General features: G+C 42.8%; 1 protein-coding gene across 1 annotated transcript in view; it reads right to left on the bottom strand.

The window, feature by feature from the left end:
- TMEM192 (transmembrane protein 192) overlaps window positions 1-24283 on the bottom strand; it is a 144198-nt gene extending 119915 nt beyond the window's left edge. Inside the window, exon 1 of the mRNA XM_082272598.1 lies at window positions 24186-24283. Within this exon, the coding sequence (XP_082128724.1) occupies window positions 24186-24215 (30 nt within the window). The 5' untranslated portion in view covers window positions 24216-24283. The remainder of the gene's footprint in view (window positions 1-24185) is intronic.
- Between the last annotated feature and the right edge of the window lie 1737 nt (window positions 24284-26020).

The raw sequence follows: 26020 nt of genomic DNA on the forward strand, positions 1-26020 counted from the left end.
TGGCCGCCGGTGATACCTCGGCGCATGTGCAATGCCATGATCGAAGGCGAGGCTTGGTTCACATATGCGCAGTCGCGAACGTTACGATGCCTGCGCAGCGGAGGCTTGACGAGGTCACCAGGGCAGGGAATTTAAATGAGCTTTCAGCCCCAGTCTCTTTGGGAAATCCTGTGGGCATTTGTGGCAGCTTCCCCAAACCCTGCGTTTCTTTCCTATGCTGGGTACTAGGGGGGACGGTGGATTGAGGTTATGCCCCTGGTTCCTTCATTGTTCTTCTTGTTTCTTTTTAGGGAGCGTGACCTTGCAGTTGCTCCCTCCAGCTATGGATGCATCGTAGCAGCCCTCTCAAAATAGGTTGGTGCCGGTCATCCTCTCCACCCTGGAACAACTGAGGTGTTCCTTGGACTGCCTTTTTTATTGTTTGTTTCTTAATTTTCTCTTAACCCCTTTCAGGTTTGATCCTTGGACTACAACTTGTGAATACAGAGACCTTGCCAAGTCACAACACTCTTTGTCTAGATCCAGATGCCATGACTCTACGTCAAGATTCCAGCATCATGGGAGACACTAATTCCTCCTCCAGACACCGCACCCACCGCCATGACAGCCGCTCTGCACAAAGAGCCTGCTGGGGATGTGGGACGCATGTCCCAGAGGAGAAGTCCCTATGCAAGCCAGGCTTTGCTCGTGCAGCGGGAGAAAGAGGCTGACCACCAGAAAATGAGAGTCTCTAGTGAAATGAGTGGTGCATCAGTCCCTGAAAGAATGGGGTACAGCCTGCACGCAGAGTCAGTCTATCCCCTTGATGAGCTCTCTTGTTGGAGATGTACATGAGGATCCAGGCCCATCCCAGCCGAGCTACGCCTCTTGAAGGTCCTCGGAGAGTGAGTGAAATAGAAAGGAATGAATTTTCAGGGGCTTTGACTTTGCCCTAGTCTATCCTTTGATCAAAGCCATCAAAGAGGCCCTGAAGTGGGAAGAACCGGTGTAACCCCAAGTAAAGCGAAGAAAGTTCTTCAAACACCTGGGGAAAGAACGTCCCAATTTTCCGCTCCTCGCAAAGTTAAAAGACATCGTTGTGGATGAGTGGGGCAAGGGAGACAATAAGACCTCCTCGTCCTCCAAATTGTGGAAGCTGTATCCTTTTAAGCAGAGGACATGAAGCACCTGGGACTACGCTCCCTTAGTACAGTAGATGCTGCAGTGACGAGACCCCTGGAAGATGCCATGTCCTTCAAAGATAGTCTCGATAGAAAGATCGACTTGGACCTCAAGAGAATTTATGTAATTGCAGCCTGCAAACCTGCTCTGGCCCTTGCAGCTATGTCTAAGGCAATGGAGGCCTGGATGGCAAATATCGAGACCAAGCTCAGGAGCACCTCGGAGGAAGAGGCATAGAACTTACCCCTACAGGAGCTGAAATTGGCATCAGTGTTCTTAGGCAAAGCTTTTATCGACATTCTGCGCCTTCTGGCCTGTGCTATGCTTTCCTTTTGTAATGGCTAAGCGAGCCCTGTGGCTTTGTCCCTGGCTTGCTGATCTGGCTTCTAAACAGGCCTAGTGTAGGATTCCTTTTGAGGGATCCTCACTGTTTGGCAACAAACTGGACAGTGACAGAGCCCGGACAACCGGTGGGTAGTCTGGGTTCTTGACCCAGGATAAGCACCTGCTCGGTCAGAAGAGACCTCAGCCGCGGAGGCAAAGTGCAGACCGGGCAAGGGATTCTCATTTCTACAGGCCAGGCCTTTAGGAAAAGAGAGGAAACCAAAATCACCGCTCTGAAAGCAGCCAGCTGAGCCGGATGGATCCCGAGCAACTGTGGCAGTCCTGCAGGAATGGGTGCTCACCAAGGTCCGCAACCTGAGAAGTCCATGCAAGTAGAAAAGAAAATGGCACTTCCAGACCCAGGAACTTGGAAACTTGAGTTTTATTCTTCAAATCAAAAGGTAAACATCAGACAGGAACACAAGACAAACTGGACAGCAGATGCGTTTCACACCTTGTGCTTATTCATTGCTTCTTTAGGAAAAGAGGCCAGTCATCCTCCCAGAGGCCTACAAAGAATACATCTTCTAGTGGGCAGGAGGCCACTAAATCTTTTTTAGTTTGGGTCTGCTCAGACAGGTCAGATGGGAGTGCGTCTGCTCCATTTTAGACATGTCTGGAGGGCCTCAATCTCGGATTTCTGGACCATCAAGACAGTCCTTCACTGAAAAACCCCTTCTCAGATTTTTACCCACGCTCTTGCCTCATTTGGAAGAGAAGAAGCAGGTTCTACTTTTCTACATAGATGCCTTAGTAGCTCAAGGCGCGGCAGTGCCAGTTCCAGAATGAGAAAGATTTCACGGAATATATTCAGCTTTCTTTTTAGAACGGTTCTTAGAGACCTGTGAGATAGATCTCATGAATTTAAAACAAGTTTATCAAGAATGAAAGGTTCAAAATGGAGACCCTAACTACTATTCAAAAAGCTGTGCTTCCAGTCGACTGGCTGGTCTCAATAGACCTAAAAGATGCCTATTTCCATTTTCCCATTGCAGAGGAGTTTCGCAGGTACCTTTGGTTCACAGTCGGACGAAAGCACCTTCAGTTTACCCGATTCCCTTTCAGACTCTCAACATCTGCAAGGGTATTCTCAAAAGGTACTTTTGGCAGTAGTTACCCTCATCAGAACAAAGGGCAAACGCTAACACCATTATCTCAACGATCTTCTTTTACTGTCCCAGGACAAGGAACGGCTGCTAATTCACAGGGCCCAAGTTATCTTGACATTCCTTGAGTTTGGCTGGTTACTGAACCTAGAGAAGAGTTATCTGGAGCCTGCCCAGCGTCTGGTCTAATTAGGGGCTCAGTTCCACACGGTCGAAATTACAATTTCCCTACCTCTGAAGAAAATTCTGATTAATTTGGGAAAGAGTGCGTCTAGCCCTTTCTTCTTCAGGACATGGGCCCATATACACCTGGCCGATATAGCGGCAGTTTAGGTTCTCAGGACCCAGAATATCCAGGCAGATTTACTCTCCAGAGTCCAACTGGATTACAAGTGGTCCCTTCATATGGAGACGTTCAGGTGGATATTGTCCCTAGGAGCTGACCCCAAGGTCAACCTTTTCGTCTCTCCCTGCAAGAACAAACTGATGAAATACTACACTCCGGGGTGTTGCTGCAAAGCCTTCGGAGTAGATGCCCTGATCTCTGGAGGTTCAACTACGCATGCCTTTCCCCCCCGATCCCAGTCATCCTCAGATTCTTGCAGAAACTCCAATCAGAAGCCGTTGAGGTAGTGATGTTCGCTCTATACTGGCCAAACAGACCATGGTTTCCACTTCTAATACAGCTCATTTATCGGAGTCCAGTTCCCCTCCCCCTCAGACCAAACCTTCTGTAGCAGGGGGCAATTCTGCATCCATGATTCACATTTAAAAGTGTCCGCCCGACACTAAGGATTAAGTGGTATTTATTACAATGTATCCATATCACCTCCAGCTGTCACTCCAAAGCCGCAAGTGCGATTCTGACATGCACTGACATGTGCGGCATGTCAGAAATCGCGCTTGCGGCTTTGGAGTGACAGCCGGAACCGATAAGGATACATTGTAACAAATAGCACTTAATCCTTAGTGTCAGGCAGACACATGTGAGCAATACTATTGTGTTTTTAAATAAACTAATACAGTCTTTATGGATTTACGCTATGTGGATTCTCCTTTCTTCTTAAAATTACACACCTCCATACAACCCTATGAGAGAGCCTGATTATAGAGACGGGAATTATAACCATAGAGGTAAGAGCCGGTCTGCTGGATATTTTAAGAGAAGGCGTTGAAGTTGGTTTATAACAACTTTACCAGCCACTCCATCTGGTGAGTCAATTTGGGGGCGATTGGTAGAAGGATCGCAAAGGGTGTTTGCACAGATTTGCCTGTTGAAGATTTTGCACATTGCTATGTGCACGTCTATTTTTTTATCTAGGACTTTATGAAATATGGGACAATTGTTGCGGCCTCTTGATTTTTGGATCACTTTATTACGGTATTTGACTTTGGATTTACAGTATACATTGCTCATGCACTATATGAATTTGTAGTTTATGATTTTTGTTTTTGATATGTAACATTTATTTTGCTTTGTGCCACCTATTGTTCACACTTATATGAGAGTGATTGTTTAAAATAATTGTTCACAATAATTGCCCCAGCACTTTAGGATAGAGCACAAAAATTGTTTTTGTTATAATAGGGGATTATTTATTCAGTTATCCCCACTTCATTAAATAGGGGGAGTGTAGGTCTGCGCTGACTGATTTTTTTAAATTACTTTGATGTTTGGTATACCTGCAGATAGTTAACTGTGGTCATAAATATTAAATAAACCCCTCTATTTTTTGGTTGCTTGTAACTATTGATCACCTAGGCGCCAGATCCCTTTTCTGCATTGAATGCTGCATCCATGCTAGGCACAGCTGCACTTGGGCTGGTTTTTGAGAGAGAGAGGTTGGAAGCCCTTGGCTGCCCCTCGGGTGTCATCCCCACCCCTTATGAGTTCAAGGAGGGCAAGCAGGAACAGTCTATAGAAGAGTCTGGGCCAGGTTCACGGAATTCATATCCTCCATTGGGAAATCATACACTAGAGCCCTGGAGTGCAAGAAATCTTGGAATTTCTACAGTTGGATCTAGATTTGGCCGTCGATTGGCACTCCTAAGCCTCGTACATACGCAACGAATTTTCGCCGACCGGTCGTCCGTCTTTTGTCCAGAGTGGTGTCTGTTGGTTGGAATGTGCTCTAGACTGCACACGAATTTTCCCGCACGACAGAATTCTACTTCAGAAGTGATGTCATGTGTTGGATTGCTTTCTATGTGTTCTTTCATCTCTGAGCATGCCTAGTCTTGCTCATAAGATTTTTCTCCATCAAAATCTGTACTAATGAGACGAAAATCGGACGTGTTTTTATGGTCGACAAAAATTATATAGCCTGCACACCAGGATTTTTTCGGCCGAAAAGTCGGAGTCGGTTGTCGGAAGCACCATACTAACAAGCCGAAAATCGGCAGATCGGTCGTCGGACGAAATTTCCCGGCCGAATTTCTTCTCGTGTGTACGCGGCTTTAGAGTTCAAGTTTCAGCCTTGTCAGCCTTCACTGCAGTCGCCTGGGGTGGTCATCCAATTGTCCAGCAATTTTTCAAGAGGGCAACTAGACTCAGGTCTCAGAGGAAGCTGAGATTCCCCAAAATAGGACCTTCCACTTGTTCTCGACTCACTCTCAGAGTCCAGTGCCAAAGGAGTCAACTCTGTCTATCAGGGATCTTTCCATTAATTCCTCCTTCCTAGTAGCAATCACTTCGGCTAAGAGAATCTTGGAGATTGAAGCCCTTGGCTACAAGGAACCATTCCTAACCATTTTTCCAGGCCAGGTAGTTCTCATACCCATGCTCAACTCAAATCCAAAAGCCACTTTGGTCTTCCATGAAAACCAAGAGATTGTTCTTCCTACACAGGGGGGAGCACAAGTGTTACACGGATACTGCTCGTTTGAGTGGAATTTGCAATTTTTTCACTCACTCGTTTTCAAGGTTTTTTTACATTTCATCAAAGGGCTTGCTGTGATATGTGATAGGATCACACAATATATTCACTTTAGGTTTAAAACACTTCACCTATTCAGTTTGTGTTAATTAAGGCTTAGGTTTTTGTCACTGATCTTACTATGATGTTTTATGGTATTTTGTTTTTGAATTTATCATGATTTGTTTTAGGTCACATTGATTGTTTTTTTTACTATTACACATTTGTTGCATATCATTAGCAGTGCTACAACCACTCCCCTGTTAGTCCCTTTTTTTTTTTTTTTTTTTTTATGAAAATGTAAAAAGTGGCCCATCCCTTCGTGCTCACGGGAAGAAGTGAACGCATCTGTAAGTTGTGCCTGCATATATAAACAGTGAGCGAGTGCAATATTTCTAGCCCTAGACCTCCTCTGTAACTCCAAACAGGTAACCTATATACATTTTTAAAGTGCCACCTATTGAGATTTTTAAAGTACCATAGTTTTTCACCATTCAACGAGCGTGCACAATTTTAAAGCATGACATACTTGGTATCCATTTACTCGGCGTAACATCATCTTTCACATTCTACAAAAAATTGGGCTAACTTTTTTTAACCGTTTTTTTTTTTTTATTCATTAAAGTGTATTTTTATCCCCCAAAAAAAATTGCGTTTGAAATACTGTTGCGTGTGGTATAAAATATTGCAACGTCCGCCATTTAAATCTCTAGGGTCTCTGCTTAAAAAAATATATATATGTTTGGGTTTTCTAAGTAATTTTCTAGCAAAAAAATACTGATTTTCACTTCACAAATGTACAAATTAAAGGCCTGGTCTTTAAGTGGTTAATTGAGTTGTAAACAGCCCAAGTTGATTTAGTACTGTACTCATTTGATCTTCCCCTAAGCTTAGTGTTGCTGTCATTTTTGCCTTCTGCCAGTAGGTGTCACAGGTACAGAGGCCACAGCAATACTGGGTTATGAATATTTATATTCTCCCTGGCCCACCACCAGGAGGGTTTATAGTTAGTGGGGAATGCTGGGGGGGGGGGGGGTAATATTAGGGTGGGCCTTGTGAGATTTCTCTTTCCCCAGGCTTTGGCCAGGTGAGGTGCTTTGTTAGGCCTATAGCCTGTGTGAGGCATTGCATGTGCTGTGTGATGGAAGGCAGCCAGAAGTGGCTCTCATAAGCTATCCTGCTTAGTCAAGGAGGAAGCTGAACCAGGAGCAGGATGCTGCTAGGAGGTAAGAGGAGGTAAGAGTTGGGAAGAGGTTGGTCTCTCATGGGGACTTGGTGATAGTCTGGAAGGATACACAGGGGCATTAAGAATACACAAAGAAGTTTGCTAGCCAGCTGGAGGTGCCAACTTTAGTGTTGTCATTGTTGGCTTAAAGGTCTATTAATTACACTGTACAACCTGGATGCAGATCTAGAGTCTGAGTGTTGCTTTTGGATATCTGCAGTCCCTAATGGGATTGTATTGTTTTCAATAAGTTAACCAACACATATACATAGTAGGCCCCCTTTCAAAACTTGAGTTGTGTATGCAGGCAATTTTGAAGTGGGTTTATGTTTGCACCTTTTCCCCCTTATGCTTTTTTTTTCCCTCATGCTTTTCGGGATCTTCTTTAGGGTAGGTTCGCACACTTTTGGCCTAAAAGACTTATTATAGAAGCACCTGAAAAATACACACACTCATTAAAGGGCAGTGGGGCCAAAAAAGCTCTATTCTGCATAAAAGTAGCTTAAGTACTTTATACAGTAACAGGTGTGTGAACGCTCAGGTAAGAACAGGGACAATTTCAAAACATGGGATTGATGCTTTAAGCTTCCAGGTACAAAACACTCAAGTGTGAATGGGGGCCTAGTTGTTAAATTAGAAGTTCAGGGAAAACAAACGCTAAATCGGCTCTCTGCCACATTCTAAACCTAACCTATATAACCCTGTAAAGCAAAAAAATCGTTATATTTGCCTATTTTTGCAGCCGATCCGGTCCCAGCATCAGCTGTCAGTGGCGGCTTCAGTATGGCGGTGGGTGCAGGAGAGGCAGCCAACAACGGAAGCCCCATGGGTGACGTCACTTGCCGGCTATTTTACAGCCATTGTCCGTCCTCTACTGCACACAGCCTCTGCTGCTGGAGACCAACCCCGACTGGATCAGCTGCAGAATAGGTAAGTACAGCGATTTTGGCTTTACAGGGTTAAATAGATTAGGTTAAGAATGTGACAAAGAGCAGGTTTATAGTTAGTTAGGTTTTGCCTGGACTTACACTTTAATAAGCAATTTACAGTACACAATGTTCGTGTATATAATCAACAAAAGTGGCTGCCCTGCCCCGCTGATACACAGAAACAATATAAAACATCATTACAATGATTATTTACATTAAACCAATCATATATAATTAAAAAAACCTCATCAATTTGAAAACTCATAAGCCAGAATTAAGCTGAAGTTGCCAGGTCAAGACTAGAATAGTACATTTCTTTAAATCTCTGGAATATTTGTTACAGAGATGTAAACAAAGCGCAACATGTGTGATGTCATTTCTCAGAGTCACGTGTGCCCTGCATTTACCAGCTGCCAGGAGAGGACTAGGAGCTGTCCAGGAGTTGAATATGCCAGCAATACCGCCAGCGAGGGAAGTGTTTGATTGTGTATGTGTGGTGTGTAGTAAGGTTCGACCAACTCTTGGTAAAGCCGATTATCGGAGGGCTGATATTCACTTTTCCTGATATATCGGTATCAGCCCCGGAACTTGCCGATATTACCGACATTGTCGTGACATCATTGCGTATGTTGCGCCTTTGCGCACTGGGCCTAACCTTCTGCATTCTTAGGCCGCCTCCCTCGCCTTGGACAGCCTTATCTGGAGTCGGGAGTGTATAACACAGCCATACACCCACCCACAGCAGCCTGGTGCCAGCCAGCCACCAACACCCACAGGCCCTGTACCAGCCAGCCACAGGCACTGTACCAGCCAGCCAACCACAGGCACTGTGCCAGCCAGCCACCCACCACCACGCGGTGCCTGCCAGGCAGCCACCCACCACCACAGGGTGCCAGCCACCCACACCAAAAGGTGCCAGCCACCCACCACAGGGTGCCAGCCAGCCAACACCCCAGGGTGCCAGCCAGCCACCCAACACACCAGGGTGCCAGCCAGCCACCCACTACAGGGTGCCAGCCAGCCACCCACCCCTACAGGGTGCCAGCCAGCCATCTGGAAGAGCAGGATGCTGCAAAAAGCGGAAAATGTCCAAAAAGACAACGGACGGAAGAGAAACTTCATTGTGGTCGAATAGATGCCATGTTCAGTTTTTTATTGGGGTCTTATGCAGAGGATTCTTCTGAATCTGCAATAATGACCCTGGATGATGAACTTCATCTCCATTTGAAGGAACCAGTAATTGACAGAAGAAGTGATGGAAAGAAAATGAAGCACGCTACAAAATACTTGCTTCCCATGCTAGAAGATACCTTTCTGCTCCTCCTTCCTCAGTACCAAGTGAGCGTGTTTTTAGTGAAGTGGCAGCAATATATGAATAAAAAAGAAGCCATTTAACTGGTGAACATGCTGAAATAATATGCTTTCTGCACTATAATATTGTTCTACTTAACTGAGGGTATTGAAAGGGAGTAGAAGTAGTGTCTAGTCCACTGTCTTTTGCACTGCAGCTTCTAGATTTAATCATTGCAGACAGTGAGTGCACTACTGCAGTACTTTATGTAAATTTTGTTTTGGGAAGCCTTTAGTTATTTTCCTAGCACTTTATTTTTCACAGTTGTCTACTCTTCTAGGAATCGTTCGTTCACATGATGTGAAACTGATTTACCTTCAAGTGAAAGCTGTACGGTTTTCCTATCAGTTTTCATGCAAGTATTGTGTGAAAAACGAGCCTTTCATGTTACAAAATTTAATAAACATTAACATGTTCAGTACCAGATTTGTGTCAAAAATGGTTTTTATTTTTCAAAACTTTAAAATGTACAAACTAAAATCGGCCTATACCGATACTTTGTGACCAAAATATCGGTATCTGCCCTGAAAAAAAACATAATCGGTCTATCCCTAGTGTGTAGCGCTACCCCCACAGGAGCCACTGGAAAATGTTTGGTTCGATACTCTGCCTCTCAACCCTCCAAGAACTGTCTCTTCTCCTCTGGATCACCTAGCGATACGGTTATACGGTTAGTGTAATACCCCAGTGAATGATACACAGACACAATGCAAACGGAATTCAACAGTATCTTGTAATAATGGAGTAGAAAGAGAAAATGTATAGGTGGGTCAATCAGCCAAATACTCAAAAAAGCAGTTCAGGACTGTTTAATTAACGCTTAGCAAAACTTCCGAAGTACAAATTGCAATGACACAAATACCAGTAGCACTCAAGATAACACCACAACAACAGACATTTAGCAATGAAATACCCAAAAGGAACTTCAGTTGATTAGGCTACTACTAATGGGGTGAGGAGGGCCAGCCTACAGTAACTTTAATCCTAATGAAAGGTTGAGCTAAATACCATGTCCCCCTTAAGAGAAAAAGGGTAGTTTCTGAATATAAGAAACGTTTGTGATTATCTTCACCGGCAGTTGGAGCTCAGAGAAGCAAAGGATCCTCAAAGTGTAACAAAAAGGGTCAGTAACCAGCCTAAAGATGTTTATTATGGCAAGTGACAGGTCCTCTTGGCAATCTGGAACTATGACGTCAGAATGCAGTGTTCAAATGTGAGATGCTAGTAGCCAGCAAAGGGAACTTTGGGCTTGTGCCTGCTCACCAAATCCAGAAGACATTAGGCGGTTACTCTGGAGTGATGCAAGTTCATCCCTCATCTCACGATAGGCCTAATGCAGCCGCTCGGTCGGTCATTTCAGCCATCTGCATTGGGCCTCTGCCGTCAGTTATAATGCAGGAAGGCCTCTGGCGTGGAGATGCAGATCCCATCCTTGTGGGCAGGAACAGTGGTGACACGGAATGTCGCAGAAGGTCGCAATCAACTCCAAGGATCACAGCAGCCTCTCTGGACACGTATCTCCTCTTTCCCTCCTCATGGTGGTCTACCTAGCTCCAGGCAGACAGGATGGTGTTCTTTCCTTTCTTTAATCCTGAGGGCAGCTTCTCCCTATAGAAAGCTATGGGGCTGTTTTTAAATGGGAACTACAGGTCCCATGATGCATTGCTGCAGTACTCCTTAAGTGTCATTGGTTCCTTCTTCCAGCCAGCCAATGAGGAAACAGGGGAGGGAGCAGAGTGAGCGGCTCTGTCTGTGTGTCTCTCTTTTCACTCCACAGTGATAAAAGGGGGAGGGAGGGAGGAAATTTTCCCGCAGAAGCTGACAGGCTGCATTTCTCCCTTCAGTGAGATCCCCAGTCAGCTTGGAACAGCCGTGGGAGATGCAGGGCACCCACCTAAAGTGTGTGCATGTGTATGTATGCATGTGTATGTATACAGTTTGTATGTATTGTGTATGAAGAATGCATGTGTAATTATGTTGTATGCATATAGGTATGTTCTATGCATGCGTATGCAATGTGTATGTCTGTCATAAGTAATACTGCTGTTCTGTATATGAGGGTGGTGGTGAAATGAATCACAGGGGGTACTCCAAAAATATGTATGTTACATACAGCTGACTCCTGCACTCTGTGCATTACCAACTCGTGACCCCTGCACTAAGTACCTAACTCAACCTGGACCCGGCACTAAGTACGTTACTCAACCTGGACCCCTGCACTAAGTACGTTGCTCAACCTGGACCCCTGCACTAAGTACATTGCTCAACCTGGACCCCTGCACTAAGTACGTTACTCAACCTGGACCCCTGCACTAAGTACGTTACTCAACCTGGACCCCTGCACTAAGTACGTTACTCAACCTGGACCCCCTGCACTAAGAACGTTGCTCAACCTGGACCCCTGCACTAAGTACGTTACTCAATCTGGACCCCTGCACTAAGTACGTTACTCAACCTGGACCCCTGCACTAAGTATGTTGCTCAACCTGGACCCCTGCACTAAGTACATTGCTCAACCTGGACCCCCTGCAATAAGTACTTTGCTCAACCTGGACCCCCTGCAATAAGTACTTTGCTCAACCTGGACCCCTGCACTAAGTACGTTGCTCAATCTGGATCCCTGCACTAAGTACGTTACTCAACCTGGATCCCTGCACTAAGTACGTTGCTCAACCTGGATCCCTGCACTAAGTATGTTTCTCAACCTAGATCCCTGCACTAAGTACGTTGCTCAACCTGGATCCCTGCACTAAGTACGTTGCTCAACCTGGATCCCTGCACTAAGTACGTTGCTCAACCTGGATCCCTGCACTATGTACATTGCATACCTCTGACACCTGCACTCTGTACCTAAGCTCAAGTTTTATGCCGACTTTTAGCACTGCTGTTATTCCCACCCATTTTACACCCAAATCCCCTCCCTCTCTCTGGAATTCTGATTTGTAAAATTTCCCAGGTATGGTGATATCATTACTGTGCTGCTAACTAAAGAGACATCTTTACTTGAAAAGTACTTGTGCCCAGACCAGGGCCGTTAATGACTTGCTTACTGGTAACAGGCAGTAAAAGAGCTTTGGGGCCCGTTCACACCAGATGCTGTGGCACTGCACTGGCAGCTATTTCAAGTACAGCCACAACCCATAGAGAAGGAAAATGATGCCTTGCCTCCAATTGTGTCAATTCAGTCTCTAGTGTGAGAGAAGTAAACGTTAGATGAAAAAGGGTAAAAATGAAAAAAAAGGTACAAATATTTGAGCCCACCCCACCACCACATATGTAAACACACACGGTGTGGGCATCTACACATGACCCTGCCAATTGTGCTAAAAAATGTGTAGGGATTTCTGCTCCCTACTGTCTTCATTTGTAAATGCCAATAAATATATTGTACACTTCCTGTCCCTTGTTAAGAGAAGAGAAATCTCACCCAGGTTTTCTGTCCATGCTGCTAAATCCTGGGCCATAAGAGACTTTTATGCAAGTATTCCTATGATCGAATAGTTTACCTGCAGCTGCTGAGTGTATTATGACAGACAGAGAATATCTTCCCTGTCTTTGCTATCTGGCATTGTGCAAGTGAAAGAATGTCTCTGCTACTTCATGTATGTAGTGGTCACATTGCTGTATATTAGTAAGTGAACCTGTTTATTGCAGTAAAGTTTATATACCGCTCTTGTTATTTTAAAACTACTTGGGAGCGACAAAAGCACAGAATAAGTAGACTGACTCGGAGTTCCAGTGCTACAGTTCCAGTGCCACACCACAGTTCCTGCCGGTGAGAAGTTTCATTCCAGGCTGGTTGGACAACAGTTGGAGAATACCCTATGACTGCTGATCTTGTCTTCAGGTCTCTGACACAAAGACAGACACTGCATCTACCCCAGGGGCTCCTTCAACTGGACTTTGCTACATTATTCATCTGCAGAAATAGCTCTTAAAAATTATATATATATTACACATTATATATATATATATATACATACATATATACATACACACACATATACATATACATACATACTTTACATATATACACATACATACATATACACACACACACACACACACACACACACACCAGGGTATACTGTATGTGCAGAATTTAACCAGGACTCCTATTGGGCCCTTTGTTGATAATTCATGTTTGCATATTGATTGTATATATAGTTACTAATCTCTTTTAATATAAAAGCTTGTATTATTTTCGAACGAGTGTGCGTCTATATACTTATGGTTAAATGTCAATTGCTGGTTGCAGTAGTTCCTCTGCTTCTAATTACATTTAATTATATTATTGGTTATTTCCAAGGAAGAGAATCCCATGTGTTCACAGAGACCATGTCCTGGGTGGAGGCACTGCAAATGTTATGATCATAACCACTCTTCCACTTAGCAAAGGTTCTGGTTCTCTTATTAAACTATAGTCCAACATCCTGTGGGGAGGGCCATTTCTCATAACCCCCCCCCCAAAAAATAGGGCTACACGTTACATATTTCCTCACATATCAGAATGAGAGCAATTATTGTAGGGCCATTATTAACAGTAACTCTAAAATGATGACCTATATAGGCTTTTAAAGTATCACTTATGGAAAAGTTTGGGTACCAAAGTTCCTTATTTCCCAGGTGCACACAATTTTAAACCTTGGCATATTGGGTATATATTACTTAGCACAACCTCAACATTTAATATATTTCCAAAAGAAATGGGTAGTATGTTGCAGTTGTATGTGGTAATTAAATTAAAACAGCGCTAGCACAAACCATTGACAACCAATATAAAAATTATTATGGGTGAATCTATAATATATAAACACTTTTAAGACCTTAAAAACCTATATAAACCTTTTTATAAAAGTCCTTTTTATAGTAATTAAAGTGCTCAAGTGCAGATCCTTATTTCTTGGTGCAATAATATGGTGCCCAAGTGCAAAAGAAGCCATCCAAATAAGGTGCTCTCGTGAGTGACCCTCCAGGTCCCCTACTCACCGCAATGAAGATATGTCAGTGCATATAGTAACCAGGCTCCAATACTGCTCCAAGGTATTATTAGGACCTTTGATGTAATCGCTCCAATGAGGTGTTATCAGTGTATTCCAAACATATGCAATGAAAAAAAGGGGGCCAATAGTGTAATACGTTCAAGTTTTTATTCCCCAATAATTATGAAATGTACTTACTAGAATAAAAGATCAAGTTCGCATGGATGAACAGATCGGAACGCCGCCGCGCCGTGCGTTCCACCTAATCCAGGAAGCTTAACCGGAAGTGACGATGCGCGGTTTGTGCGCCGGAAATTACGTCAACGCGTTTCACCCTTCGTGTGGGCGTTTTCAACAGCACTTTAATTACTATAAAAAGGACTTTTATAAAAAGGTTTATATAGGTTTTTAAGGTCTTTAAAGTGTTTATATATTATAGATTCACCCATAATAATTTTTATATTGGTTGTCAATGGTTTGTGCTAGCTCTGTTTTAATTAAATTACCACATACGTTTTCCAAGGATTTTCTTGGATGCACAGCAGCTGCATAATTTGTCACATATCCACGACACTATTGTAATTTCAGGTGTTTAGCGCTGTTATAATTTTGGTTTTCATGTTGCAGTTGTGAGCACTAAAATAATGTTAGCATATTTTTACTTAAAAACTGACCTAAGAAATTGGAAAAAACCGCCATTTTATTCTCCAGGGTCTGTGCTTTCAGAAAATATAAATCGTCTGGGGGTTTAATTAATCAGACCTAAAAATGATTTGAAAAATGGCAAATGCAAAATGGCTCTGGCAGTGAAAGGTTTAATGGCCTTTGCTTCACTTAAGGATCTGCACTGTACGCATCTCCTGGCATGTACTCATTTATTTATTCTGTGATTTCTGTACCTTTCCTTCTGATTGACTTTTTCCCAAGTAGTTATTCGATCCTCAATCATCTCCACACATACACAGTGCAGATAAAGGAATGGTGCATCAGTACAGGGTAAACAGTCAGCTTCAGGAAGTCTACAAGCAACACTGTTGACTAGTAGAGAGGAGTTCAGGCGCATTCAGATTGGGATCACAACCCACGTGAGACAGCCCACAAGGAAGCAGTCACCTGTATTAGGCCAATCATGTGTGGCTGTGGGGTTTGGAACGGCACATAATTGGTCCATAAAGGAGATAGCTTCCTGGCAGGCTTGCACACGTAGGTTTGGATTCTAGTCCAAAAATGCCCAAGTTTATCACTGGTGATTAGTCTTTTGTCCTCTGTCTTTTTTTGGGGGCACTTCCAAAGTTCAGGCCCTCGTTCAGAACAAAGTATAGCCACCCCACCCCAGGATCCCTTGGGCCCCAATAATTCTACCACTGCTTTTCTTACTTTAAAATTACTCAGTGAACAGACTAAAATTCAGAATGTTATCTCTGACCAGCGGAGAGCTTTGCATAATCTTGTTACAACTGCCGAATCCAGGACTGACCGCCTAAACTAGTTTTCAAGAACATGCAATTGGTGATAAAGTGCCCAAGCAGAAAATATGCCAGGCTGCAAACGTCAGATTTTTGTTCCATGTTAAAATGCTGTTAGCTGTTAAACCACACATAACATTGCATATACAATTCATTGAAGAATCTCATTTTTGTATACTAAATACTTTATACCAACAGATACAGAGTACTAGGTAAGATGGCAAAACACACATAAAGCAAAGTAATTAAAAACTATTCCAATGTATTTAATAGAAAATCTGTCACTGAGGGGGGAAAGGGGTCCAACTGCTACAGATATGAAGTGAAGGAAACAAAAAGGTAAATGCATATACAGTGCCTTGCGAAAGTATTCACCCCCCTAGAACTTTGCAACCTTCTGCCACATTTCAGGCTTCAAACATAAAGATATAAAACTGTAATTTTTTTGTGAAGAATCAACAAGTGGGACACAATCATGAAGTGGAACGCAGTTTATTGGATTTTTCAAACTTTGTTAACAAATAAAAAGCTGAAAAATTGGGCGTGCAAAATTATTCAGCCCCCTTAAGGTAATACTTTGTAGCACCACCTTTTGCTGCGATTACAGCTGTAAGTCACTTGGGGTATGTCTCTATCAGTTTTGCACATCCAGAGACTGAAATTTTTGCCCATTCCTCCTTGCAAAACAGCTCAAGCTCAGTGAGGTTGGATGGAGAGCGTTTGTGAACAGCAGTTTTCAGTTCTTTCCACAGATTCTCGATTGGATTCAGGTCTGGACTTTGACTTGGACATTCTAACACCTGGATATGTTTATTTGTGAACCATTCCATTGTAGATTTTGCTTTATGTTTTGGATCATTGTCTTGTTGGAAGACAAATCTCCGTCCCAGTCTCAGGTCTTTTGCAGACTCCATCAGGTTTTCTTCCAGAATGGTCCTGTATTTGGCTCCATCCATCTTCCCATCAATTTTAACCATCTTCCCTGTCCCTGCTGAAGAAAAGGCCCAAACCATGATGCTGCCACCACCATGTTTGACAGTGGGGATGGTGTGTTCAGGGTGATGAGCTGTGTTGCTTTTACGCCAAACATAACGTTTTGCATTGTTGCCAAAAAGTTTGAGTTTGGTTTCATCTGACCAGAGCACCTTCTTCCACATGTTTGGTGTATCTCGCAGGTGGCTTGTGGCAAACTTTAAACGACACTTTTTATGGATATCTTTAAGAAATGGCTTTCTTCTTGCCACTTTTCCTATGGACAGAGTCTCCCACCTCAGCTGTAGATCTCTGCAGTTCCAGAGTGATCATGGGCCTCTTGGCTGCATCTCTGATCAGTCTTCTCCTTGTATGAGCTGAAAGTTTAGAGGGACGGCCAGGTCTTCGTAGATTTGCAGTGGACTGATACTCCTTCCATTTCAATATTATCGCTTGCACAGTGCTCCTTGGGATGTTTAAAACTTGGGAAATCTTTTTGTGTCCAAATCCGGCTTTAAACTTCTCCACAACAGTATCTCGGACCTGCCTGGTGTGTTCCTTGTTCTTCATGATGCTCTCTGCGCTTTAAACGGACCCCTGAGACTATCACAGTGCAGGTGCATTTATGCAGAGACTTGATTACACACAGGTGGATTCTATTTATCATCATTAATCATTTAGGTCAATATTGGATCATTCAGAGATCCTCACTGAACTTCTGGAGAGAGTTTGCTGCACTGAAAGTAAAGGGGCTGAATAATTTTGCACGCCCAATTTTTCAGTTTTTTATTTGTTAACAAAGTTTGAAATATCCAATAAATTTCGTTCCACTTTGTGATTGTGTCCCACTTGTTGTTGATTCTTCACAAAAAATTACAGTTTAATATCTTTACGTTTGAAGCCTGAAATGTGGCAAAAGGTCGCAAAGTTCAAGGGGGCCGAATACTTTCGCAAGGCACTGTACCTACTGCGGCCTTCCAAATCTCTCACCTTTTTCAGCATCTCCCAAAGGGTATGCAAGTACACATCAAGTTAAATTAAAAATGTATAATTCATCTCTTATCAAAATTTTTTTCCTACAAACTTCCCACCTGCTGTGCTGGAGATGAAGGGAAGCAGAAGGGACCTACCAGCACCTTTGCTGGCCCTATATTAGACTAGGTTCCCACCCAAGGGCTCTGCGAGATGCATTTATGCGGCACGGCAGCCCATTTATTTTTCCTGCGCCTTTTTAAATTGCAGCTGGGGAGAAATTGCATGGAACTTTTTCCGCAACCGAAAACACGCTGCGTTTTTAGATGGAGGGGTGGGCGCCATTAAAAATGAATGGCAGCCCTGTGCATCTGCAAAGGAGCAACGCAGTTTAGCTGCTGGTGGTTTCAGGATCAGGTGCAATTTACACCCTCAACCACTCACGTGTGAACCTATCCCTAAAGTGATTGTAAAGGCAGAAGGTTTTTCCTATGCAGCAAGTTGAAAAAAATAATCTGCATGCAGCTCCCCCCTAAATACATACCAGAGTCTGATCTCAATCCAGTGATGTGCATGAGAGCCTGAGGATTTCTCGGCTCAATAAAAATAAATATATAAATAAAAATGACATAAAAAAAAAAAAAAAAAACACTTTCCCCCAGTTTGTAGACATGATAACTTTTGTGCAAACCAGTCAAAATACACTTATTGACTTATTGCGATTTTGTTTACCAAAAATATGTAGCAGGATACAAATTGGCCTAAACCGATGAAACATTTAGATTTTTTTTTTTTTTTTTTTTTTTTAGGGGGGGGGGGGTTGTTATATAGCAGCAGAATGTAAAAAATATTGTTTTGTTTTTTTTCCCCAGAATTGTGACTTTTTTTTTTGTATTGCGGTACAGTGTCACATAACTGCGTAATTTTCCATTAACCTAACGCATGCCGAATCGCAAAAAATTGCCTGGTTATTAAGGGGGCTAATACTACCGGTCCAGAACTGGTTAAGTTGCAAGGTACTATAAAGGAGTTAGTGAATTTATCAAAATATTTTGTTTTCTGTCTCTGGTGGGAGGAGCTACGATCTCTCGGGCGCTGTCCTGAAAGACATTTTAGGAAACATCATTGACCAAATGTGGCTATGGCCATATATGGTCAGTGATGGCAGGCATCATTCCCAGCCGGTTTGTTGACATTCTGCTGCGTGCTAGGGGCTGTCATTCATAAGATGACTAAAGAAGCAGAGGGAGTAGAAATGGGAGAAAATGATCATGGAATAGGGGAATCATTCGTTGTGATTGGCACTGGATGTACATTGATGGAAAAATGTGATTGACGTTGGATTTGCATCGTGGCTCATTATTACCAAAAAAGGGGGAACTTTTTCAACAGTGTCTTGTATGAGGGCATGGTATGGTTCAGGGGGTGGGGGTGCATGCTTGCTAGTAACAGGCTTTGCTTTACCTCTTGCAAACGCTGTGTGCATGTTTAAAATTTGAACTGTACTGAGTGAAAAAAAAAACTGCAGTCTGGAACCCATGTCATATTTTTGATTTTCGATGGGACAGGAAGTAGATGTCACCCAACTGGTATTTCACTAGCAAGGCTAGTAATGTTTACTGTGAGACCAAAAAAAAAAAAGTGGGCAAGATAAAGCACAACTTCATCCTAAAGGGGATGTTTCGCTCTAGGTTATTATACTCCCCTTGAACCCGCCTCCTCCATTCCACAATGGGCACAAAATAATGGGTTTCACAGGTACCCGCTTCCTCTTCTGCCCGTATCACCTTGGCGATCTGAGTGGAAGTTTTAACCCACTCAACCTTTACCCGCAGCTTTCTGGGACACATCACAGGTCCCAGAAGGCTGCAGGACCATTCACAAATGCAGCATGCAATTTCTGGAGTTTGTCCAGAGGAAGGAACACTCTGGCTAGGGCTGAATTCTAAGTCAGATCCAGATAATCCAATAACATTGATGGAATCAGAGTAAACTTCTGGTAATTTAGAAGCCAACCAAACTCCTTTAGGGTCTGTATAGTGATCTCCACGTCATCCATCAAGGCAGCAGAGGACTCCGATCGCAAGAGGAGGTCGTCTAGGTAGCCCAGTACCCCAACCCCCCGCTAACATAGTGACGCCAGAACTAGGGCCAACATTTTTGTGAAGACCCGAGATGAGTATGGCACTGGATCCCTGGCCAGGTAAGTTTCCTTTTATTAAAAGTCTCCAGCTACAATATTTGCAGGCTAAAACCATACTCAAGGAATTGGAATTGGTATAGTTGGAGAGTCTTGAACCTGTGCCTATTTTTAACTCAATAATTGTGTTCCTGTTGAGTATCAAGGGGAAAGGAAGGGAGGGGTGAAACAACTCCAATGGGAAGACAAATCAAAAACGTAGCTAAAGTTGCATTATAGTTCCCGTAACTCCTGATCCAAATTAGCATTCCTCAGATTAACATTAGTCGCATAGATCAGGCTGCCAAACGGCCAACCAGGTATAAAATGTTGTCACTGATGGCAAGTTTATGATGCATAAGTACAGCTATATCGATATTAAACCCCGCTGATACAGATATCAAATGAACACATGCACAAAATTTTGCTCATTCACGCTATATGCAGTGACCTGAATGTCTCTCGCCGCTGTACTTGGGTTTACAATAACACCACAGTATACACGGGTACAGTGTATGGGCGTAAACAAAAAATAAAATGTCATATACAGTACATGAATACAACAGCACACAGCTATTCTTGTCAATGGCAGGTTATATACTCCACCTAAACTCCCGTAGGCATAAGATATTTTTGCTGAACTGGCTAAGCTGCGAGTGTGCAAGAGCCCTAAAGCTAGTAGATCCATTCTACACTCCAGTAAAGGTGGCAACCCCTTCTCGTGTCCTGGATTCACATGTGCCCTGAGGAGCTAAGAACATCTTCAAACATTCTCAGAAAGGTGAGAGACTGGAAATTAATGAACTGATCTCACTTCTCGGGCCAGAAGCTGTCAAAAAACCTGGCTGCAGAGCTGGGTAACCAAGCAGGTCTAGGACATTTTGAAGTTGCGGGCAAGGTATTAGGGGTCCAATAATACCCCTGATGTCTTCTTAAAGAGAACATGCAACCTGCACTTTGCTTTTTCATAGGGGGCTTATCAGTTTGTTTAATGCATTATAGCCCAGTCCTTTTAAATGGTTCACCTAATGCAAGGAGCCTTATGCCCTGCAGTGCATGCATTCAGGTATAAATGGCCCCCGAGCCGGAGTTTACACCTGTAAACAATGCAGTCGTGTTTTTATGCACAGTAAAATGCACCATGTTTAGGCAACCCATTTTAATGGGCTGCCCAGCATGTGATAATTACATGAAAGTGCATGCAGTTTTTTTTGGGGGGTTAAATGCACCACACAAAAATACATTACATTATTTTGCATTTTGTTGCACAATACATGCATGTTAGCAAAGTAAATTGGGGTGCCATTAAGAAAGAAAGCACGCGTTTCCGCAGCATACAAATACATGTCCTTTCGGCAAACACACTGCAATTTCACATGCTTTATTCCAGCGCACAGATGTGAAGGAGGCATGTTCTAATAGGAAACAAGAAACATTTTTCTTTGGTGTCACTGTTAGATCGATTACTTTCTGTCTGGTCACCAAGACACAAAGTAAAAAGAAACCGCAACAATAGAGACCCAAACTTCATAAAAAGCTGACAAAGGTTCTAACCCTTCCCCTCTCTATCCAACACATAAAAAGGAACATTTTGGCTGGAATTGGACTTTGACAGGGTGAGGGGTTACAGTGCAGGAATAGAACCAAGTGATAAAATGTCCCCTTTTCATTATCTCTGTTAGCATTCAGGATTACTAAAAAGAATGTGTTGGGGATGATGTGGGAGGGGAGGTCAGTAAACAAAGAAAACACTGAATACACTATAGTAGTTAACTATATCTGCTTAGTTTTGGCACCCTGCCTAGTGTAGTTGTTCTTGAATTACAAGTCCCGGTGAACTGGGAAGATAGTGCCAAAAAAGCTGGATAATAAAGTGGCCATAGTACCTACACGTTTGAAAATGAAGCTGGCCATACAGGAACTGAAATTTGGCAGGTTCAGCAAGAACAGTGCAAATTTCGATCCGTGTATAGGCAGAAAGGTTGTACAGAAATCAATCTACCAAACGACTTTTATACAACCACCCAGTTGAATTTTCCATGCTCAATCGGCGCTGCAGGCTATAACCTGTAACGCTGATCAGTGTATTTTTGATGGGGGGGGGGGGGGGGGGGGGGGAGTCTTTCAGCTGTCAGAATACAATAGCTCCTCCATGGGAAGGATTCTCAAATCCAAATCAGGTGTGTGAATGGGGGAATCAAGTGAGTCATCCTCTGTCAACCTGCTGCTTAGGGTCCTTTCACATGGGCTTTCCGCCTGGCAGACTCAGTTTTGCTCAGAGGGGATCAATCCCCGATGAGCAGGCGGATGACAGGTCCGTCTCCGCTCACTGTGCTGAGACGGACCTGTCAGAGCTCCACTCTCCTATGGGAGATCGGATGAAAACGGACCCCCTGTCCATTTTCATCCAAACCGATCCTCCAGACGGATGGAAATAGGGTTACCATCCGTCTGAATTTTACGGATAGGGTTAGATCGAATAGCAGCCGGTGTCAGCGGACATGTCACTGCTGACATTCGCTGCTCCATAGGGGTGCATTGAACATCCAATTAAGTGACTCATCTATGGGGTGCCTTAAGCCAGCCATAGATGGATCGAATCTCGGCCAGTTGAGCAGGGACCAACTGAAATTCCATCCATCTATGGGCAGGCTGGTTGCACTGAAATCGATGCATCAATCAACTTCAGTACAACCAGCCTGTCAGATGTTATTTGCTAGCAGAACACAATAGTGGTGGTGGTGGGGGGGGAATCAAGTGATTTTCCTTCCTACAACCGGTGGTTGCAGGAAAGAAAATCACATAATTTATGGCTTGCCCTAAAGGATAAGTTCACCTTTGGGAACATGTTACACATGTTTTTCCGGTGGAACATGTTCCCAATGCTTCAGCCACTGTGTGATTTCCCCCCCTTCCTGTGACAGCAGTATGGGGAGAAGTTCCCCATGCTAGCTGTCACTTTTTTAAATGAGTGCGGCCAGCTCTGTGTGTGAATGAACAACAAGCCCCCCTGTCATCCTTTGTGGCTGTCAGCTTGTAGAGCTCAGTGATCTACCACGGGGTTGTGGAGCGCCGTGGTAGTTCATTGAATCTTCCTGTCTGATTGTATCTACTTGCCTGTATGGGCACACAGAGTCTGACATATCTGGAGGAGACCTGCATGGCACCAGCGATCTACTGATTACAGGCTCAAAAAAAAAAAAAAAAAAAAAGTATATAATAATTAGAAAAATAGAATTAAAAGGAAAAGTTCACTTTTCAGAAATAGTAAAAAGGACTTTTTTTGCAGGTAAAAACATCTGCATGCAATATATATATATAATAATAATAATAATAATAATTGCACGCACATGTTTTTACCTGCAAAAAAAAAGTGCATTTACTATTTCTAAAAAGTGAACTTTTCCTTTAATTCTATTTTTATAATTATTATATACCTTTTTTTTTTTTTTTTTTTTTTTTTTTTTACAACTGGTGACTCTGTAAAAGCGGTTTTACCCTCCCCTCCCCTTTGTAAACCAAAACCATATCCAATGAATTGTTATAGTTGGGAGAGTCTTGAACCTTGGCCACTTTTTGGCTCTATGTTTGTGTACCTTTGGGGCATTAATGGGAGAGTAAGGGAGGGGTGAAATAACCCCAGTGGGAAGACAAAAAACACTTAAGACAAACACACTAAATTGCACTTTAATCCCCGTAGCGCGTGATCAGACTGCCAAACAGCCAACCTGGTTTACATTTTGTGACGGATGGCAAGTTTATGATGCATAACTATATCAATAGTAAATTCTGTTGCTACCAATATCAAGTGAACAAATTGTGCAACGACCTGCATTTTTCCACATCAGATCCAAACAGAGACTATGTGCTTTATTTGCACCACAATGTCGTGTGCGTGTGTGTGTGTTGTGATTGCAATCTGTTTGCATTTTAATACAACAAACATGAAACACAACTTAACTAGAATAAAAAAAAATAAAGTAATTTGCTCCTTTCATGGACATGTACCTTCACAATGGATGACATAAAACCACACTTTAACGCGCATAAAAACGCAAACCAGCACATGAGAATGCATATTGATGCGCAGCCATGCATTTTTTATATGCACGATGGTGTGAAGGCAAATGGATCACAATCTACAAAATAAATGTAAATAAGCCTGAATCTTTATTGGTTACATTGTGGCTGCATGCAATCCAGCCTGCTCTGCTCATACACAGCCATCATGTGACAAGCACACAGTCATGTGATCACAACAATAGCCTCTGGTACAAACAGACACTATTTCCTAGGCACACTTTGCTTAGAAACAAGCTGTGGCCAGCATTAATACACATCTCCATAAATTATAAATTAGAGCTAAATCTGCACTGCCCAGAGGGATCATAGCAACAAAAAGTAAACTGTACATAGGCTTCCATTCACATAATAAACAGATTACAGCCTACGTGCCATACAGCACTCATAGAAAGCAGTAATAGGCAAGCACTGGACTAAACACAGCACCGTCATGTCATATTCCACAACCCCCATTACCTACATCAAGCATCTGCCTGCGGCTCGTCTCCATCCTTGTGCTGGGCTCACAGTGACTCTCATTAGGCTGGGAGAAGGTTACAAGTAGTTGTAGCCCTCCCCTTCCTTGTAATGTGTGTATTTCCTGTCCCCTACCACCTCTTCCTTCACAGCAGATCATCAGACAGGCTGTGGAGGAAAGCTACATAAAGTCCTTTCAGTTCTTCAAGCCATTGTGTAACACCCTGAGCTCTGCTGAAACTCCCACAAAAGCTTATTTGTAGAACTGCATTTTAGATAAAGAAGGAATTTCCCTTTTAGAGAGCAATAGCAACCTAGCTGATGTGCAGCTGCAAACTAGCTACATGTGCACACAGTATTGTGGCTTGCACGCCATATTCATTGATCTGCATGGTTTTCAGAGTGCTCTGTTCCAGTGTTAATTTAGTCGACTAAAACCGACTAAAACGTTTTAGTCGACTAACACAATTCAGATGACTAAAATACGACTAAAACTAAAATGGCATTTTAGTCTTAAGACTAAAATACGACTAAAACTAAAATGGCATTTTAGTCAAAAGACTATAACTAAAACTAAATCGAAATTTGCTGCCAAAAATTAACACTGGTGCATGCTCAAAGCATAAATAATAACATATTAGATTTTTCACTCCAGGACCAGCAGTAGTATATAATGAGTTTGGAAATTGTAGAGAAATGCTTAAATAATGCATTACAAATTACAATTGAACTACACCCATTTGATTATAGATGACTAAAATGAGTTTTAGTCGACTAAAATGTAGGGCGTTTTAGTCGACTAAAATATACTGGAGTTTTAGTCGACTAAAAATGACTAAAACTAAAACACTTGCAGAAGACTAAAATAGGACTAAAACTAAAATGCCATTTTAGTCCTAAGACTAAGACTAAAACTAAATTGAAATTTGCTGCCAAAATTAACACTGCTCTGTTCACACCATATACAGTGCCTTGCGAAAGTATTCGGCCCCCCCTTGAACTTTGCGACCTTTTGCCACATTTCAGGCTTCAAACATAAAGATATAAAACTGTAATTTTTTGTGAAGAATAAACAACAAGTGGGACACAATCATGAAGTGGAACGAAATTTATTGGATATTTCAAACTTTTTTTTTTTCAAATTCAATGTTTATTGAGGAGAGAAAGGTATACAAATCAACAAAGGCAGTGAATTGAAATACAGCCGAACATCAAGAAAACAGCGTAACATGAGGGGTAAATCATATAAACATAGCCGTACGCGAGAAATGATAATACCCAGTGCATCAGAGTATGTCTCAGGATGGCAGGTTCACAGAGAGAACCACACCCCTACCCACATTTCAAACTTTTTTAACAAATTAAAAAAAAAAAACTGAAAAATTGGGCGTGCAAAATTATTCAGCCCCTTAAGTTAATACTTTGTAGCGCCTCCTTTTGCTGCGAATACAGCTGTAAGTCGCTTGGGGTATGTCTCTATCAGTTTTGCACATCGAGAGACTGAAATTTTTGCCCATTCCTCCTTGCAAAACAGCTCAAGCTCAGTGAGGTTGCAAGGAGAGCGTTTGTGAACAGCAGTTTTCAGTTCTTTCCACAGATTCTCGATTGGATTCAGGTCTGGACTTTGACTTTGTAAGATTCTGGTACCTCCGGTACCCTTAATCACCACTTTCTCTGTAATGCGTCCCACCTTTCTCTTCAGGTGGTACGCATATACCTTTAAGAACGATTATGTCACTGCTGAGCGTCGCAGAGCGGCTATTTCAACCGCCGGCGGTCTCACTCACATTGTTCGTTCAACCTGCCTTGTTATCCACATGCTTTCAAGCCTGTCTCTCG

The sequence above is a fragment of the Pelophylax lessonae genome (genome assembly GCF_965119305.1).
Source record: "Pelophylax lessonae genome assembly, chromosome: 1".
In the NCBI taxonomy this organism is placed as follows: Eukaryota; Metazoa; Chordata; class Amphibia; order Anura; family Ranidae; genus Pelophylax; species Pelophylax lessonae.